At 39.2% G+C, this 20521-nt stretch overlaps 1 protein-coding gene across 1 annotated transcript; it reads left to right on the top strand.

Annotated features, from left to right (window-relative positions):
* Window positions 1–652: 652 nt before the first annotated feature.
* Window positions 653–18347, top strand: LOC123978248 (scavenger receptor class A member 5-like). The gene is made up of 4 exons (XM_046061415.1): window positions 653–868; window positions 6700–6821; window positions 12550–12678; window positions 18256–18347. The coding sequence occupies exons 2-4, from the start codon at window positions 6710–6712 to the stop codon at window positions 18345–18347; spliced, it is 333 nt and encodes a 110-aa protein (XP_045917371.1). The 5' UTR covers window positions 653–868; window positions 6700–6709.
* Window positions 18348–20521: the final 2174 nt, after the last annotated feature.

The raw sequence follows: 20521 nt of genomic DNA on the forward strand, positions 1-20521 counted from the left end.
GACAGCTAAAAATATAACAGAATATAATGCGGTATTCAGTAGTTTGTTTGTTTTTTAGCTTAATTTACTTTTTTTTTGGACAATGCACATATTTTTCTTTTATATTTACATGGCATTGCATGTTTTCTTAGTGTGCAAATATACCTTTCTCAGAGTATTTTCATTTGTTGTTTAACATTTTTTTGTTGCAAACTATTTTTCAGAACATTTTAACAATTGCTTTTAATAAGTGATGGGGACAAAATCAGCCAGTTTAAAGAGTGGTGGGGACATGTCCCAGCGTCCCCAGTGGAAATTACACCGACTATAATAAGGTCGTGTTTACAACTTGTTTTGAGTCAGTCGATTGCTGAGTTTACGAGGGGTTAATGAGCTATAAGTAAAAGCCAAAGACACCTCTGCTCTGTGTTTATTTGTTTCTTGACCTTTTTTCTGTTTCTGTGTTAATGAGTTTAAAACAATATCAGTTCAAATGAGTCCATTAGCCATCTACACCCAACAGAGGGCGTAAGCGTACAGCAGGTGGAGCAAACTTTCTTCACTTCTCTCAGCTTTGGACCAGCTGCCCTGCATGCAGCGCAAACTTCAGCTGGAGGTTTGTGATGGTCACATGACGATGTTGTGGGTATATTACCCCTCATGTCTGAACGTGTTCTCCTCTGCAGTGCTGCTGACTGTCTCCGAGAGGGAGAGTGCGTGCATGGTGCAGTATTTCACTCTACTCCGTTTAATTGAATGCAATTTTGAATGACACTGACAGATGACGAAAGGAGAAAGCCTGGAGTTACAGCGTCAAAACGCAACTTTTTGAGGGGAATTATGAGAAACGTGGAGCTGTAATTTTTATTTCCAATTGACAGCAGACAAGGTGAGAGAGAGAATGACTTTTGTTTCTTACTTTACGTCAGTTTGGCATATTATTACAGGTCTAACATAATCTGACAGCAAAATTAAAATACTTGAAATCCTCTTGGTTTTGCAGTGACTGCACCTGTTTTAAACCTCAGTGGACTGTGTGGCACCTGTCATTCCTTTATATATTATGTAAAATATACACTGGGGATGCCTTCTATTCAAAAGTAGTTGAATTTAGTACTAAATAATGTTTGGTAGTGACTTGGCCAAAGCTTAGATTAGTGATTAATGCCCCTATGTGTTGAGTGTTAGAGAGGTTAATGGAATTTGTTCAGCATCTGAAAAAGGCTGCAGCACTCTAAAATCACCACATGATTTATTGTTGGTTCCGTGTTTGCCAAACTTTGAACTTTTAAGGTGACAAACTTGCTGACACATGTTAAATATTTATTGCAGTTAGGTTGCATGGCTACAAAGCTGATTTACTGCAGATTATGTTTTAGAGCAAGGCAGGAAATGCAGATTCAATGGTACTCATCTGCAGAAAATTGTTGCTTTGTGTTTCAGCGGTCATGGGTGAAGTATCTCTGCCTTTAATTAACCGAGGAAAATGGGTTACTGTTGCACATGGATGATTGAGCAATGATATGGGATGATTGCCTGTGTTTACAGAGAGCATGTGTTTTCAAGTGCTCCTACTAATTCTAATATATTAAGGAAACAATTACATAATTGCACATCAGGCATGCACTAACTTTTTTTAAATGACATTATGCCACTTGCTCTGTTAAATCATCAATGACCATGGCACTGAGACCACACATGTGGTGGAAAGTAACTTATTTACTTTAAGTATTTCCATTTTATGCTACTTTATACTTCTACTCCTCTAAATCTAATTGGACATAGGCTGTTTCAGGTTACTTTTCAGATTATGATTTTACATTGAAAAACACACACCATGCATTTATAAAATACAATCCATTAAAGATTAAACTAGTGGTTCCCAACCTTTTTGTCTTGTGACCTCTTACAGAGAAGCAGTGTCTGGTTGGGGCTCCTTGTCACGTTTCAGTCGTTTCATGTCTATGAGTTGTCAGCAGTTCCTCCAAAGAGACATTTCCTCTCTGAATTTCTCACATGGTTTCTTCCAAACAACTGTTTCATGCTCAAAAAGGAAAAATTATCCAATGTTTCACAAAAAAGTAAAGATTATGGAAAATCTAAATATATACACATTTTTATATATATATATATATATATATATATATATACACACACACACACACACACACACACACACACACACACACACACACACACACACACACACACACACACACCGATAGATGTGTGTGTGTGTGTATGTATCAGAACTTTGTTTCTTTCTTCTTCCTTCCTCCCCCCATTAATGTGACCTTTTGGGGATGCCCGACCCCTAGTTTGGGAACCACTTGACTAAACTTGTTAACTGCATATAAAGATGTTAAAACTAGCTCCACCATGGTCACAGTACAGATCACCAAATAAACAGCAAAACAAGATGTGATGCTGTTCCACCAAAGAGATTATATTTCAGAAGTGGCTTCAAAATATTTATAGCAGTTTGTGTTTTATATTTGCTCCACATAATGATGATGACAAACTTTAGTAGCTACCCTCAAGGTCTGCTCACTGTCAGTTTGTTCATAGCTATAAATGAGAAACAAGCAGAACAAACATGGCTCATAACAGTATTCCAGCCATTCCAGCAATGATTTGTTTGTCAGGTAATGTAAAATGACTTGCCCACGGACATTCAGCTTACTTTCTAGTTAGCAAAGACATGCTGTTGTTGTGATGTTAGCTTTAGTAGCAGTAGAGTTGCAGCTGCCATGTTGTCTTCACAGCAGCAACTTCAGCGACAGTTTGCTAACCCACAACTTAGCTAACGTCAGTTACACTACCTGCTGTGTCGTCGTGTTATTTGTCATGGAATTGGATGTCTTCAGAATCACACCCCACCTTTAATCAATAAAGTTCGAGATCAAGCAAAGATCAAGCTATTTCCTCAGTAATGGCTGAAAAAAAACTATGCTGTCTTTGCCAATTGGTACCTTTTTAAGTGAGCTTGCAAATTTGCATAATGTCCAGGGAAATTACGTTTTCAGTAAAGCTGTATTAATTGATTTTTTGGCCACTTGGGGGTTAGTGGACATATTATTGCCTCAGAAATTTGAAATGGCCAACATGTTTGCAAACAGTTGCCTATTTAAACATGCAGCAGAAACATTAGCATTCATTTAGTTATAATTGTTATACTATAAAAGCTACATATAATAATATGGATTAGTGAAGCTTTAAGTATAATTCTGTGTGAACTATTTTACATATTTCTTTCCTATTAATCTGGACTGTCCTTAAAGTGAAAACATGCTAATGTGGAGGTCCAGCACATTCAAGTGGACAGAATAATATTAACACTTGACTACATTTGTGCGTCAAATGGTTCATAAGATATAAGTGCACACAGCCGGCATCTTTTTGGCTTGTTGTCATGCTGCATCTTGAACTGTTTGTAGTGATTGGATGGAGCTCCAAGATGCAGAGCCTCCAGTCATTTGAGGGATGAATGAAGTGAAAATCCACTTTCCACAAGAGTTCAGTCACATTAAATCACCGGATTTAATCTCTCTCAGCTGTTTAATCAGATCAGATGCAAACCTGGATGGAGAGAAAATACTGAAAGAAAGTCATCAAGGTAGAGTACATTTTGTCAAAGGTTGTGACTTCTGTGTTTATGCTCCTTACACTAGGTGTGAATGTTTAGGGTTGAGTGTAAGCAATAGTTTTCTTTTGACACTTATGGTCAGTGCTGCTGTAATGTACAGGCAGTTTGTATCATCTGGCTCTTTAAATCTGACACATACAGTGCATATTCACTGTGTTGTGTTATTTATTATATTATTGTTCATAGTTGCAGAGATAGCTAGCACAGAGAGACTGGTGACCCTCTGCTTTCCCACCATCCTCTGGCTCTGACTAACAAAGACCAACTCAATGTGAGATAAACTGTTTAATCCCACAAAACTCAGTGTAATCAGAGGATAACTCACCTCATGCACTAACCTCCCCTCACACAGAAAAACACACACTCTGTAGACACAGTCACATACACAAACACATGCAGGAGTGTACCACGAGTTTACTTGGATCTCCTAGCAGCCCTAATGGTTCCTGCCCTGCCTCAGTCTAAATGTCAACCTGACTCCTCCATCTCCTTCTTAATGAGAAAGTCCAGACTGAGCGCTTTTTAACGACTTTGTCAAACACTCACAGATCTGCGTCTGGAGCTTGTGGGACTTAGACACCTATTGACTCCTAACTGCAGCAAATTTAATTTTATACTTCAGAGATGTCTATGTCTGACACAGCCTCTCCCCAGTCACTAGTCTTATCTATTTGTTCTGTGTTCTCTTTCACTTTATCCATACGCCCACCATATTTGTTTAACATCACGTGTGGCGTGGGAAACTAGAAACCCAAACTAGAAGAGCAAATGTGCTCAGCTCAGAGTAAATAGTCTGGTGCAGGGCTGCGATGTAATGTGACTTGACAAACTCAATCTCCCCAAAAAGCACTGAAGGTTGTTCATCTAGGGAGCAACTGATTGTGATTCATTCATTCAAAGTCTTCATCAAATGTGAAATTCAATGTGCTTTTAATAAAAAAATGAGTTATGCCAATATAGATTACATACGAGATCTGCAGTAGCTCACCAATAGCTGCACCTGCTGGATGACATTGTCACAAGATGACAAGATGGAATTACTTCTTCTGATGATAAGTGGCTACTGAAAGATTTTCCTTTCCCAGGAAATGTTTTCGTTAGATTTATGTGCCGATTGGGCCAATGGGTTTGAAATTAGGACATGTTGGAATCCTGCCATAACCACATCTCTCACCTCTCATAATTCACATGTAGTTAAATACTTGGGATGCATACATCACAGCCGCTAAAGATACAGTTACGGTTCTGGAGCAAATTTTTTATGAGTCAAATGTAAGCAAACTGCAGGAAATTATTTCAAGACTACACTTTTATAAATGAAGCCCTAAGAGAGTGACACATTTTCATGGCTCCACCTGCAATGGGACTTAAGCTATTTGTATTCGTATTCTTGCCACATTCTAGCTGTATTTGGATCTTCTTCAAAAGTGAGGGTACAAGGGAATAGGAGATCAACTGAAACATTTGTGCCAGTTCTGTAGTGATTTGGTCATTATACTACACTTATGGGAAATGATTTATCATCATCTGTGTTCTAATGCTATGTTTAAAATAACTAGTTTCCAACTTATAAATAGCAACACATTAAAGTCATAATTACAACTGGGAAGCTTGCATATATCTGACTTGGTGTTTAATAATAGAGAAGAGCTTTAAAGCTAAATAAACATGGAGGCTTCACATCCAGAAAAGTCCAGAATTCAAGGTAATTAAACCCAAATTCAATGGATATAGTGTTATATTGTCAATGCACAGTATTTTTAACCCTTACATGACCTGCACTGCAATCACACAACCATCTTGTGTTTTTTGACGGTGTGAAAATTGCAAGTTAACATGAAAATTGTTCCCAACTTTACCATCTCTCCCATTAAATATGAGTACAGCACAATCCTCACCTATGGTGCAGGAAATCTATGCTCACTTTGATTGACAGGATGAGGAGTTCAGGTTATAACCACTGTTCATTTGTGTTGAAAGAAGCCAGTTAGTTTTTTGGGGGCATCTGAACAGAACACGCTGGCCTGGGAACACCTCAGGATCCAACAGGAAGGGCTGGAGGACATGTTTATGAGTAAGGACATGTGCACTACTTTGCTTATTCTGCTGCCACTGCAACCCAGCTAAACAGTGGAAAATGGATATGTTAAAATATGGATGCATCATTTCAGCCAATTATCTATCAGCTCTATATTTGTTGAGTAACCATTTCCATTTAGGCTGATGCTCAAACACTGTGCTATGTTTTGGAAATACTGGCAGAGCAGTTAGGTTGTGTAAATGGGCCCTTTAATGTTGTTTGACTGGGCTAATAATGACATGTTTACCTCTTCTGATGCAACACTATGAAAAAAAACAGCAGCCACTTCCACACATATCCTCATGGCTAGTTGAAATGAAAGGTCGATCAGTTCTTTCTTAGCCCATGACAGACGTTTTCACAAAGTTTTATGCACATTCATTCATAGCTTTCTTTTTAGAATATTCTTCTTGAAAGCAAACATGGGGCAAAAACACAACCTCAGTCCAACTCTGTTGGCGAGAGAAACAAATCACATAATACTGGTCTAGAGACAGCCACAATCCTCCTACCGCAAGGATTTCCTTCTGTATGTTTGCCTTGGACTGTGAGAGAGAGAGAGAGAGAGAGACAGTTTTTCATCTCAGTTTCTCCAAATCTCCAGACCTGTACTGGTGATATTGAATGCCATTCATCCAAAAGATTAATTGGGTTGAGATCCGGCTATTGTCATGTCATTCACATCATTTTTATATTCCTCAAACAATTCAGGAAGATCCTGGAAGAAACTATTCCCATCAGGATTGAAATGTTTTATAATAGGATGATACATTTTTATTGATTTACTCTAAGGGAACTAGAAGACCCAAACCATGCAAGCATCTACATTTGTTAGTTCTTCCAACCATGTACTATTTTTTTCTTTTATTTGTCATATGTACCTTTTGTGAAAGAGCAAGCTGTAAAAGATTTGAGTTGGTTGAGGATAGACGACAGTGTCTTGCAATGTATAACTAATTCAGTGGATCGTACTGTGTGTGTCTTTTCTTTTCAGCCAAGTGGAGATGGAGAACAAGGCCATGTATCTGAGTACATATGAAGAGAGAGAAAACGGCTCTATGTATGAAGAGGCCTATGATGGACACAACTTGTCCAAACTCAACCTGTGTGATGAAGGTAAGGAGGGGAGTTGAGACTTGGGAGAGTTTAATAGTTGGAAGCTGGAAACACTGAGCTGAACACAAGACTTGAGAGTTTCACCCAAAATATGGTTGTTTCAAAGAAGAAGATTTTACCTGGATTTAAGGGCATACTCACACTCGACTATCCATACTGTGTCCGAGCACCCCCAAAGTCTGGTTCATTTGACCAGTGTGATCGCTCCGCGCCATGCCTGGGCATGGTACAAGGCAACGGGGCCTAGTGTGAGTACACCCTAAATCTGCATGCACTCAAAATATGTTCTGCTGCAATGAGAAACTGACCATGGTATTTTAAGTATGACATGAACAGCTCTGAATTCTTCTGGTAATAGAAACATTTGAAAAATTAACAGTTCAGTTAGGCACCAGAATCCCTTCAAGTGGGTAAAAATTCTTTATTTGTGCCTGGTTCTTGGTCTGTATTACTTTCTTCTTTTGCTCATCGTCTGCTACTGCGGAGTAGACCATCTGCTTCATGTTTACACTGGCACGTGCATGCCCAGTGTAGCTACCTGAACGGCCACTAGATGAGTGTTTTCAGTCGTTCTAATATAGACAGAGATCAACTCTGATACGGTGCTAAAACGCTGCTGTGGACGGAGAAGATCATTTTCGTTATAAAACTGTTTTAAAAACATAGCAGTGTGGATGTAGCCTCACATTACCCCACTCCTTTCTCTACCCCTCTCATGTCAACCCTACCGTTTTCCCCGTAAATCTCCCATATTTTTAACCTTTATAAAGTCAAATAAAAACCTTCTGGCCGTATTTAAAGTGTTTGCTATTCTCTCCTCTGGTAAAGTCGGTGGTAGCATGTAAATTAAAAACAATCCACTGAAATGATATAGGGCCTATAGCCTACTAATGGCAAACCATATGAAATTCTAATAAATATAGTAGCCTATGTAATATTAATAATTGACTGTATAATATGGAATTTACATTGTAGCCTATTTTTATTTATTTATTTATTTACTTATTTTCAAATCTCATTGAAGGCAGTTATGACTCCTCTCTGTAGCCCTTCTCCCTCTGTCTGCTTGTCTCTCTACTCCTCTCTCTCCCCCCTAAAGCCCACAGAACCTGCCTGAGCTTTCCAGAACAAAAAGCAGCTACTTCAGAGTTTATCATCGACTCATGATGCCTGTGTTCCTTTATCTCCTAAATATTTTGGCTACAGCCTTTTTTGTTGGAGTTTTTATGGTTGTAGTAAATTTATAAAGATGCTGTTTGTTCTGTTTTTGTAGTTTATTCCACAGGAAAGCTATATTTGTTAAGCTATAAGATGTTCACAGTAACCAGGCAAAGGCTGCTATAGTTTAAGTCTCTAACACAAGTTGAGCAGAATTTGTTGCCCATGTTTCCTGGCTATAAAATAAACAGTTGTCATTTCATGATACTTTATCATCTGTTAACTTTAACACTTAATACATTGTTTTTAGGACCAATTAAATAAATATACAGTATACTGTATACTGTATAATGCTACATGATAAAAAAAAGGCTCCAAATAGACCCAGTGATCAGTGATCGGTATCGGCCGATGCTGCTTTCAGCAATCGGTGATCGGCCCAAAAAATCGTGATCGGAGCACCTCTAAGTAAAACTACAGATTTGTTGCATTGCAAACTGAGATTTAAAAAGCTACAGTGTGTGTGTGTGTGTGTGTGTGTGTGTGTGCGCGGGCTGTGTGTGTAGGCACAGAAGTCTAACATGACTTAGACGCAGATCATCACACAGCATGAGTGATTTTCAGAAAGGGACTTTCTGCAGAACCATATGTTCGTGAGCACAGAAACGGCCACACACACTTACAACCAATACAGACTCAGTCAAGTACACCAACGCACACACACTCAAGAAGAAGCAATGCTGTCATCGCTTGGCAGTCTCTCTCCTCTCGCTGATGGTCGTCTATGAAAGCCAGGAATGTCCAGGAGCAACATCTGCATGTGTGTGTATGTGTGTGTACAGGTGCAGCTGCAACACATCCACAGTTGACCCCGTGGTGTTCTCAGGTTTCGACCCACGGCTCTGCAAGTTTGGTGGGAAAGTCTTAACTGAACATTAACTGGAGTATTTGTTGACATTTTAATAGAAAGTGGACAATGGCCTCACACATCCTAGAACATTTTCACACCTCGTTCAATTAGACAAGATATTGCCAGCCATTTCTTAGTTTATTTTATTGGGGCGTGGTAGAAAAGACTATAAACTAAGCAGTCCAGAGATTTCTATGAGATTGTGATCTCATGATTCACACAACTACAGGGCCACAATGCATTATGAGTCTGACTTGTGTAGATGAATTATAACAGCACATTACAATTTAATTTAACAATGATATGTTAATGTTTAAAATCTACACACATACATTTGTGCCTTTTAGAGCATTTTCTGTTTTTGTTTGGGGAAACGGTGAGCTGTGCTCACACATGTAATGTTATCTACCAATCACAGAGTGACTTCCCAGCCTTTTAATGGAATTTGTGACACTTGTACACCATATGTATTTGTTAAAGTAAAATGAACAATGCCCTGTCCTTTTAAAGTCACTAATTTCACCATAAACTGCCAAATACGTAGACACTGCCAGTAACTGACTGGAAATAAACAGAAATGTATTTTTGCACCTCCAAGTTTACTAATAAAAGAAGCCTCCAAGTTTGCAAATCCCCGTCTAATCTGCTTATTAAATTCGTAGTCTAAACAGTATGTGGACAACGCCGTCAGCAGACAGACATGATCCAGAGAGAACATACAGCAGTGCAATAATGTAATTTCCGAACATGTTTCCAGTGTCTTGATGAATGAATATTGAACTTCTGTCTCTCTAACGTCATTTGGAAAAGCTCACTAAACATCATCATCATCAGTTTTATCGTCGTATTTTCAGCAGGATGCATTTTTGCTGTGCTGCTTTTCTGTGAAATCCAGCATTGGTCGGGTTTTATGCAACAGTATAAATTTATTACACAACACATCAAGCTTTATAAAGTAGCCGTTTTAAGTACAGTACAGTGTAACAAAACTCTCAGGAAATGGACACACACAAACAATTAGTAAAATAATATATCAACCGAAAATTAAATGACAAATATTTTGATAATGAAGAAATTGTTGGGCTTATATATGGTTTCTTACATTTTATAGGGTAAACGTTAATCAATTAATTGAAAATAACAGCCAATACAATAGTGCTCGAAAATTGTGGGAAATATGCTTATTCACTTTCACAAGAGTTAGAAGCGAAGATCGATTTTGTGTCTGTGCATTAAGTATGAAGCTGAAGCAAGGAGGCGATTAGCCTAGCTTAGTACAAAGAGTGGAAGCAGGGGGAAACGGCTAGCCTGGCTGTCCAAAGTTCAAACCTTAGCCTACCAGCACTTCTTAATGTGTTTGTTTAATCTGAACAAGAACAGTAAAATGACAGTTGTGTGATTTACAAGCTACGTCTTGACAAAACTATCACAATGTCCACTTCCAGTCTTTTATGCTAAATTAATCACCTCCCTGCTCTAGCTTTAGAAATAAGAGTGGTATTGAATTGATCTTCCCATCCAGCTCTTGGAATAACAGCAAACAAGCCTTTTAAAAGAAATGCTGAACTGTTTAAAGTCCTTTAAACTTTTCATGCATGTCTTACACAGAAAACGATGTGATCATTTCCCCCCTTAAGCTCCAGAATGCGGGATTTATTTTCCTGTCTAAGTTTTTATGAAGGTGTTTGTATGTGTGGTTGTTTGTCTCTTTAATATTTGTTTTGAAGTTCAGCATGAGTTCAATTTAAGAGTCAGACTAGCTTTGAGTGCAATCTCTGTTTCTATACATTCCAACCATTTGACACACACATCTGAGCCAGCTGTGTTTGTCTTACGCTGGAGGAGTGTGTGTTCTTCATCATAGAGAGGGGATGTGTGTGTGTGTGTGTGTGTGTGTGTGTGTGTGTGTGTGCGCATCAGTAACAATCCACCAGTGTCCACTGACAGATTGTCATGGTCCAAATGAAACCATGTTGTTAGGAGGTTGCGCTGCAGAATCAGTATTTACATTTAAAGTAGCAAATACTCGCTAACTAAAGCATTTTGAAGGTCTTTGAACTTTGAAGATCAAAGTTTAAGGAATGGATTAAATATTTGTTTGTCTGTTTGTTGTAGTGTTACTCTAGTGTAACATTAGCATGTCTGGCTACGTTGCATTAATAACTTAGCATTTCCTCCAAGGCCAAATGTTAGCGTATTTATTAGCTAATGAAATTATTTTGTAGGATTTAGGGTTACGTTAGAAAAAGCCCCTTTCATGACTTACACTTCGAATGCATGGTAGCTATTTCCAAATGCTATATTGCATGCCAGCCTTCTTTGTTTAGTGGATTTGGGGACATTTACCCTAGATACATTTGCTAAACTCATCAGACCCATCAAACCTATACATCTTGTAAAAGTGAACATATTGTTTGAAAAATGTTAAGAATTAATAAATAATAAATCTCACGTTTATGTCACTTGTACACATGTTTTCTACATTTTACAGTAGGAAGCATCCAAACTGTGCTGACATTTTTCCTGTAGGCTAAACTTTAGATTCAGTCTTTTTTGCTTCTGAGTTAGCATGATGTATCCATTCCATAGCTACATCTACTAAAGACCGTGTTGTGGGGCTGTTTTTTCCAGTTGATTTTCAGGCAAATCAACTGGAAACATTAAAAAGTCACCAATTCCTATATAGATAGATCGATAGATAGATCAACAGCTGTTAAAGTCTGCCAGCCACAGCCATGTGAATCATTTCCTTGTGATCTGAAATCAAGGACTTTTTGTTCCCAAAAAGAATTTTGAGTGACAAATCTACTACTGTTGTCGCTGTCAAGCTACAGTTGAAAAAGCTTGACAGGCGTAACCTGGGGATTTGCAAACTGTCAATTCAGAGAGTGTAATTTATATTAGTAATATATAAGTACTGTAACATAACTGTTTTAATGACTGGTGAATCATGATGATGAACAACCTTCGAAAATCTCTTGACCTCTGTCCTCTTGACCTGAAGGGAATCTTCCCTCAACATCAACAGCCAAATCCCTGCCTCCTGCCAAGCTTTCGCACACACAGACACAAGCACACACTTACACTCGTTCATTATACATAAATAGTGCTGTGTCAGTTTTAATAAGACTAATTCTCCAACATCTGTTTGACACTGAAATGAGTGTTGAGTGGTGACATGAATTATAGCTCCTAGGTGAGTGTGTGCATATTTCTGTGATCTATAACAGAGTGAATTCAGTGTGTGAATTTTGTTGTATGAATGTACATGTGCATCTACGCTTCAGTCTTTTCTTCTATGGACTAACTTTTTGAATCAAGACTAAGCAAATACCTGGAAAACATGGCCTTTGTTGTTTTCAAACTCCTCTTGAACGCCATCTCATGTTAAATGTACTATCTCATCCACAGATTCACTTTTAGAGGAATGGTTTCGTTTAGTAGAAGACAAATCTTCAAAAAACATTAATAAACACTGTTTATTCTAAGAGCCAAATTCCTTTTGCTGTTTTATTTCAGAAAACCTGGCTGTGTGTGTGTGTGTGTGTGTGTGTGTGTGTGTGTACACATCTAAATAAACAATTTGTTGTAAATATCTCCACCTCTTGCTGGACTTTTCTCCTGAGTCCAGTCCTAATTTAATTTTTCAACTTTTTTCAGGTTCTAGTAAGCGTCGCAGGAAGCAGGATCAGTGCTGCAGTCACCTGAACTCCCTCTCAGCCATCAAGTACGCAATCATTTCCCTGTACATCCTGGTTCTGCTCACCATCTTCGGACTCTGCCTGGCAGGTAGGATGTGTGTGAGTGGATTTAACCGTGTTGTTATTTGAGGAGCAGATGACTTATTTCTCTGTGAACGTATGTCTTTGATGATCTTAAAACACTTTTTTGATCCCCATTGGAAATTGTGGTGTTTGGGGATCACTGAAAATATTAAAAATTAATTATTTTACCACATTTGGATGCTTTTAGGGGCCCAACAAACATTTATCACGACATACAAAAAGTTAGGACAAAACTTTAATAAAATAAATAAATTTTGTTTATAGGTTGCAAAAATCTTTTTGATTTGTTCAAAACAGTTTCTGGAGCTGAAATTATTTTTAAAACACTGTCAGTTAACATACATTATTATGAAAACTTTGTGTTCATATTTGTGGATCTTGACCTTCTTCCGCATATTGCCTTCCGTTTAATGTTTGCTGGTAATGAAAATAATGAATTACAACCCACTGTACGTTCACAGTATTTAAGTTGTACAAAACAATAACACTACAGAAAACTGAGACAAATATATTTCATAAAATTACATGAGGTGAACCATCAACATATATGCAGCATCTGCAAAAGGAGCTCCACATCATCATGCAAGTATTGCACAGAAAGTGCCTACACAGAAATCAGTGGTTGTATCCCCAGCAATGATGGAGGAGGTGCTGCCAAACTTTTTCTGATTCCTTTGCCCAAGTTGAGCTAAGTCATGAAGACAATATAACATGTTGTGGTTTTATTCTTAATGTTTTGATCAAGTAGAATACTGTTTATATCACACACAGTAGACAGGGTAGTTCATACAGTGTGAATACATCAGCTGTATTCAAACTACCATTCACCTCTTGTACGTGACTTTCCTTCATCACTAGTCCAGCTTCAGTCTGAAAGAAAAGAAATAAAAGAAAATAGAGAGTAAGCAAAAGTCATGCTGTTTACTTTACTGTACACATAGAGAAAGAGAGCACGGTGTTCACCTTTTGCTCTGAGCTCTGTTATGGAGATGACATCAGCCATTCCTCAAGGTTGAATTGTAATGAAGGACACGCACACGCGCACACACATGCACACACGTGCACCACAAAAACCCACTTAGTTATTCGATGGCAACACTCTGGGATGTGGTCTGAAACCTTACTCCCCTTTTAAGCTGTCTGTTCTCGTTTAGCACTGACAATGAACACACACACAAACACACACAATGAATATACTATATTTGAAACATCACCAAAACTCCAGTAATATAAAGTTCTGCTGGTGATTTTATAGACTTTATTCACTTGACAATTTTACAGCTATATCTGTTGAAAAGTTTGTAATATAATGTTTGTCAAATTTCAAACGTAGCACTGATATCTGTATCTGTTTAATGCCACTTCACTCAGTCCTCTGAGATTTTTCTAATCGTGAAATCAGTTTTCCAAGTGCAGCACATGATTGACCTGTGTCCTTCCTGGTGCTAACGCAGAGCTCTGCACATGTGTGACAGGTTTAAACCTGACTCTCACATGTGAAGGTTAGTATGTCACAGCATTTTGGAAGCGTGACAAGCTTGACCTTTTATTTAGAGAGCCACATAAAAGGCAGAGAAGAGATAAAGCGTGACGGTGGCTGGCGTCTTTGAACTCCATGGTTCATGAACTCCCCTTACGCACTGCTATGTGTGTGAGAGTGCCAGGTTTCAATCTGCACAGGATTTCATTATACAGACTGTTTTAAACAAGCACTTCTCAGGGTGACAAATAAACAGCACCACCTTTTAGTCTGATTCATGAGTTGGCATCACAATTGATTTTCTAGGAGATCAAGGCTGTGATAATTTGGTTTATGCAGTCTGTGAGGGTTCAGCTTTCAGCATTCACCATCTTTTACTGAAGACAGTAAACTGGTTTTGACCAGTTGACTGCTAGAAAAGTACAGGAAGTGGGATTTTGTGATTAAGTCACAATCAGTTGGTCGACTGGATTTTGCATTTTAAGCCTTATGGTATCCTTACTGTGAGCAAACTGTAAGCAAACTGAATCAGCAGATTTTTACAGCAGTAGTTTGAGGAAATAGTTCTAGGTTGATGAAGATGTACAGTATATGCATTACATACTGGTATTGCCTTATACCACATACAGGTAGAGATAGGGGGTGGGTGGGGATGGGTGTGTGTGTGTGTGTGACTTTGTCCTCTGCATATAGACAGTATGCATGCTGCTGCTAGCACACACTCAACCTGTTTCTACCAACTGGGAAGGAAAAGGCAAAGCCCACCTACACCTTCACCTTTACTTTATATAACCGTGTTTACAATTGCAAACATTTGTTGTTGGAACTGTCAGGTGATGCAGCAAGTCGGTCCAAAGCATTGTTGGCCACTGAACATAACTAACTTTAAAGAGGTGGTATTATGCTCATTTTCAGGTTCAAAATCTTAATTAGGGGTTGTACCAGAACAGGTTTACATGGTTTAATTTTCAAAAAACACCGTGTTTTTCTCATACTGCACATTGCTGCAGCTCCTCTTGTCACCCTGTGTGTTGTATGCTCTGCTCTTGAGCTACAGAGTGATGCATCTTATTGTACAAAATCTTTGTTGGGAGTTGCACATGCGCAGTTCCCAGGTAAGGACTACTAGCCAATCAGAAGCAGAGGGTGGGTCACAAGAAACAAATTAGTGTGATCCAAATCAAAGTCGCTTCAGACTGCGACCGTAACCTAGCAGATGGTATAAGTTGTTTATTTTAAATATAATTCACAACCAATAAATCATACTTACAGGTTGTGATTGTGAATTTCCAGGCTCAGACAGAGTCGGAGTTGCATCGTCTTTTAGGACTGAACGTTGAACTGTTGCCGGTGTTCTGACGATCTATGCTGCCTTGCCAAAAAATGCTACCATAGCGCAAATCGATAGACTCGACTCTACTCGGCCCTGCTCTGTTTTCCATTGCAGATAGTACCCAGAGATCGTACGTAGCTTGTTGTCATAGCGATGACACACACAACTGCCGCGACGTAATGTTCAATGCGACACACACACCAGCGATTCACACAGCTTTCTCTTTTTTAAGTTAAAACATTTCAACATTCCTCAGAATGTAAAGACTGATAAGCGGTATGAAAACCTTCCAGCTGTGTTTTCCTCTGCAGTTGTTGCTGCAGCGGTCTGTGTGACGGTGGGAGCAGAGGGCTCTGTGAGCGGGCGGCTGGCCGGCCTCACACACTCCTCCCGCGGGTTGGCGCAGGCATCTGCCGCAGCCACTCACAGATCTCCACAAGTCAGAAAATATTCAAGCACGTTTTTGTTCCGCCATCACTTCTCGTAAAACTGTCAATAATCGAAATCTACACAGCTGATTTCTCACCTCAGAAATTCTCAGAAGTGGATTCAGTTATGAAATTCCAAACAAAAACTATAAAATATAAAACTTTCTGTTGCTGGCCTCTGTCTGGTGCACGCAATGATGATGCAGTGAATAGTGACGATTCTCTCTGACCAATCAGCAGTCTATCATGTTTTCACGTTACATTTTAGTATCCCTCAGCTCGCTTGGAACCTCGACGGAGGTGAGGTGATACGAAAAAAAGTACCTGGAAGCAGGTACAGGTACAACATTTCTACAATGGAAAACCAAACAAAGGCGAGTCGAGCCAAAGGGCCTCCGCTCAGACTAGCTTGGTTTGAGGGCGTGCCTGACCCCCACTAGCCGCTTGGCAAGCTTTATGACGCATTTTCATTTTGACGTCACAAGTAAAGGAAGTGCAGGGCTGGACTACAAATGAGCTGTTTTCAAGCGGTTCAGAGCAGAGCTTTCCGTGGGAGATGGGAACTCCCTTTGGGCTGGACTTTGAGCTTTTTCACTTTGCAAACCTGATACATGCACAAAAAAGAGATATAACTCAATAAAGGAGAGGGAAAAAGCCTAAATGCATAACACAACCACTTTAAAACTTTAAAAAATGCTGGAACTTATTGTCTCTGTTAGTCATCACTGATGAGCTGTGCTGCAAGCTTGTTTTCACCAGTCACAGCAGGTCATACTACAGGTACAGCAGCAAACATGATGGTAAGCAGTAAGAAAAAAATACTGCAGCAGACAAAGCCAGTCAAAACATCTTGAACATGGCTTATGGCATAATGTGTGGTTTTAAAGGCACACTTGTCTGTACTGTTATCAGTCTCAATTGGGATTGATCAGCATAGCAATAGACTGTCAGCCAAAATACTTATTGAATCTAATATTTTGGTCGGCTTATTAGACAAAGGACCTGGTGAGCTTGAAACTATCTCTAAGTTATTCTTGAAGCTTGTTCATTTTTGACCATCTCAATTAAAGTTCCACTCACTTATTTCATTCTCATTGAAATAGTTTAGTCAAGTACCTCTAAGTTAACCTTCTTGTTTTTAATCATGACCTCATGTTCAAGTTAGACCTGAAGAGTGAAAATTGAGAGTTGCGTAGGATTTAAAGCTTGGGACCCAAGGTAAAACCTTCCATATTTTAGCTTTGAACTGTTAAAGGATGAGTGACTTGCTCAGGGACCAATCACTGGTACATTACCTAAACATTTCCCTAGCTGCAAAAAGAGGGGGAAAAAGGGAAACCACCAAGTCCCAAACCGTTTACTAATATCCAAAGCTACATTTGGAGGCATCACATGTCTCAGTGATTGGCACAAAATAAGTGAAACTGTAATGTGGAAATTTGGACTTGTGAGTTATGGAAATTAGCATTAGCTGTTGTTATTTCATATCACTCAGTGGCGTAATACATTCCAGCGTCTTACACTGCTGCTGTTCCTCCTCCTCCTCCTAGTTCATTTGGAAAAACCCTGGCGTGATGCCACAGTAGCCTCCTGGCCAATTCTGTGTGTGTGTGTGTGTGTGTGTGTGTGAGCTTTGGAGGTGTGTCAGACTTTATTGCTGTTACCTTCTGCGAACCTTGCTGTGGCCTCCTTGTAAATGTCAACTAGGTTATTAAAGGAGAGCAAGACAAAGAGAGGCTGATAGAGACAGAGAGAAGGAAAGAATTTGGAAGGACAGAAGAATTAAGGAAGATAGAGTTAGAAAGTGAAGTGACAGACCCAGAAACAGGTTTAAGAGCTGTCTGGCTTCAGACCAGCAGGATCCTGGAGGAATCAACTATTCTCACTAATCCTAATTTCATTTCAAGATCTCCTCTCCCCCGAGCTACCCACTCATGCCGTAACCACTCGGCTGATGCCATTAAATGGATGTATCTGTGCGCAATACATGCACAGAGATGTAGTTAAAAGTTTGGAACTGCTTCGTGGTCGTCACAGAGGTATTTGGATATTTTAGGCTTTTAGATGAGGTTGTTTTAGAAAAGCGATCAAACAGGGCTTTTCAACCGGCCTCTCTTTAAATTAAATGCTGGCCATCCAAAAGCTAAGTGGCTCCAGCATAACTGCACAGGAGGCCCCTTCGACTCATGCACACACACATTCATGTGAAGCGAGTGCACGCACTAACACATTTACAACGCCTGCCAGTTTTCCGATGCAAACACAGATGCAACTCTGTGTTATCCACATTTGCTTTTTGTTTGAATTCTCACTAGACTGACTTTTTGTTTTTTTTTCCAGTTCTTACATTGGCCTACTCCCAACTTTGGAGATTGGCCTACATCTCCTATGGATTCAAAGACATTCATATTTCATTGCTAGCAGGATCATGAAGCCTCATCTTTGGCTGAAAACATCTGCATTCATGGCATAAGGATAATATAGTATTTTCTGTGTCAGTGCATCTGATCCTAAATCGTAGTTTGGAACAAGTGAAGGGGGAAGAGTGATAAACTGAAAGTGAGATGGATAAAACCAAAATGACGGGGGATGAAAGAACCATGAATCCTGCTCCATTCATCATTATATTAAGAACTGCTTTATCAATCCAATATTTCAATAAGCGTATCTCCATGCAGATAGGATAACAGCTCTGATCAGGAGACTTGGTCACACACAAAAAGCTCACATGTTCAATTCTGAACCAAGCCTGCTGAAATGTCTCTGAGCCAAAATTCAGACTTTTATCATCTCAGAGGCGCCTGCTGGAGAAACTTTTGTCTTTGGCTGACACAGCTCAAGAGGAGGACCAGTACTTAAGAGGCAAGTTTTGTCTTTTTAGCATGAAAGCTGCACTAGACACTTGTGCAAGTTGGCCAGCCCAAATGGTGACATGATGTGACTTTTGAGGACTTTATTTCCCGGAAACCCTGTGGGCTGTACGTACATAAGTATGTACCCAAGTGAGAACAGTTTTACTCTTTACTCAGACACAGACAAAGTAGAATGCTTTCTCATGACATCTCATGAGCCTGAAACTTACATTGAGTGTGTCATTTATATGTCTTGGTCTGATTGAGCAGTTATTTGTTCCTGTTGCTGATACACAGAAAATTTCCATGCATTATGTTCTTTCTTAAAGTCCTGTTAGCTCGGTAAAGTTATATCGTAGTTAATGGTGAAGCTGTGACAATTGACCCTCCACGCCCCCCTATGTTACTGTTGCTAAGTCCGGCAAACTGTCAGACCTGTCAGAATTTTAGCATGCCGATGTACATGTGAGATGTGGGCCAAGTTGAAAAAAATTTAGAGTTTAGAGTATTACATGTGTATCGCATGTGTATCACATGTGATACTCTAAAGTGTGCGAATTAAAGAGTTAAACTTTTCTCAACTTTTCTAAAAAGAAACCAGATGCAATGTGTTTTGTCTAAAGCCGCTTTTCTGTTGTCTCTCCATTTACAGTACATAATGCCAAATTAATCTGCAGCAGAATAGAGTATAATAGAGTATATTTGAGAAAGTTCCTAAGCTCTTTCAAATGATTGTGATTGATGAGTACACAAAGTATTAAAACAGCTTAGTTTGCAGATAAGACACTGTAAAACATTACTGCGTGTACAGGACACAAAGAGTAGCGAGGTAGACATTGGACTTTTTAAAAAATATTTACCTGTACATAACTAGACATTTAAAAATTCTGTAAGAATCAAGCCTTCTTTATGATAATTGAATTGTGTGGTGCATCAGTTATCTGTGTTAGTCCTGTACCCTAAAGTAGGCAAAGGTGCAAAGGAAGATCAGAAATACTCCAGTTTAAGACTCTTTAATAACCACACTGGGTTATTTCCTCAAATTTTCTGGTATTTGTATTTTGGGTCCCAGCCATGGATCCGTCAAGAACCCTCTTTTCTCTGTGTAGGGCTGGGATGTTTTTGGTTGCATTTTGGCCAGACATTGCTTCAAATACCTTGTGTTACATCTGGAGCCAGTTCTCAGAATAACAGGTTGTGTAAAACACCCAACAAACACATAAAATAGCCAGAGACTGGCCCATATACGGCCTTGCAGACAGAGAGCTTTGACTGCCTAGGTGTTGAGGACAGGAGGTTTAAGCAGGATTTACACATTTTGTATTTGTGTTTGAGTCAAATGGTGATCTAGTAGTCTATTACCAACCTATCATCATCACCACACAGTCATGCAAAATATGAAAAACTGGTGTATTTTGGTCCTGCGAGTAGAATTAGTTCAGTAATTTACATCCACCTGCCATTTATACAGTATATCCTCAAAAGAAAGTCTAGGTTTTACAGACAGCTGTAGTATTTTACAGGTATGATTGAGGACATGAGCCAGTGATGTTTACAGGGTTATTTTCCTCCCACATGCCACAGATCTCAAAACACGGTCTACATGCCTCTCATCAACTTAAACTGTAGGTGCATCTGAGTCATGTTTTCCAGTTGGAGCAACCATGTAGCTTACAGGTTTGGCATGGTTGTGCTCTTTTCCTGAGCCATATAATTGCTGGAAAACATGATGGTGGGTTTGTTATTCTTCTTTT

The sequence above is a fragment of the Micropterus dolomieu genome, linkage group LG10, assembly GCF_021292245.1.
Source record: "Micropterus dolomieu isolate WLL.071019.BEF.003 ecotype Adirondacks linkage group LG10, ASM2129224v1, whole genome shotgun sequence".
NCBI classification, from domain to species: domain Eukaryota; kingdom Metazoa; phylum Chordata; class Actinopteri; order Centrarchiformes; family Centrarchidae; genus Micropterus; species Micropterus dolomieu.

What these genes read in the sequence shown, in the direction of transcription:
- LOC123978248 (XM_046061415.1), top strand. Translation starts at nt 6,710, where the DNA reads ATGGAGAACAAGGCCATGTATCTGAGTACATATGAAGAGAGAGAAAAC. An exon ending in ACTCAACCTGTGTGATGAAG is followed by an intron (nt 6,822 to 12,549) that starts GTAAGGAGGGGA and finishes AACTTTTTTCAG; the next exon opens with GTTCTAGTAAGCGTCGCAGG. An exon ending in CTTCGGACTCTGCCTGGCAG is followed by an intron (nt 12,679 to 18,255) that starts GTAGGATGTGTG and finishes TTTTTTTTCCAG; the next exon opens with TTCTTACATTGGCCTACTCC.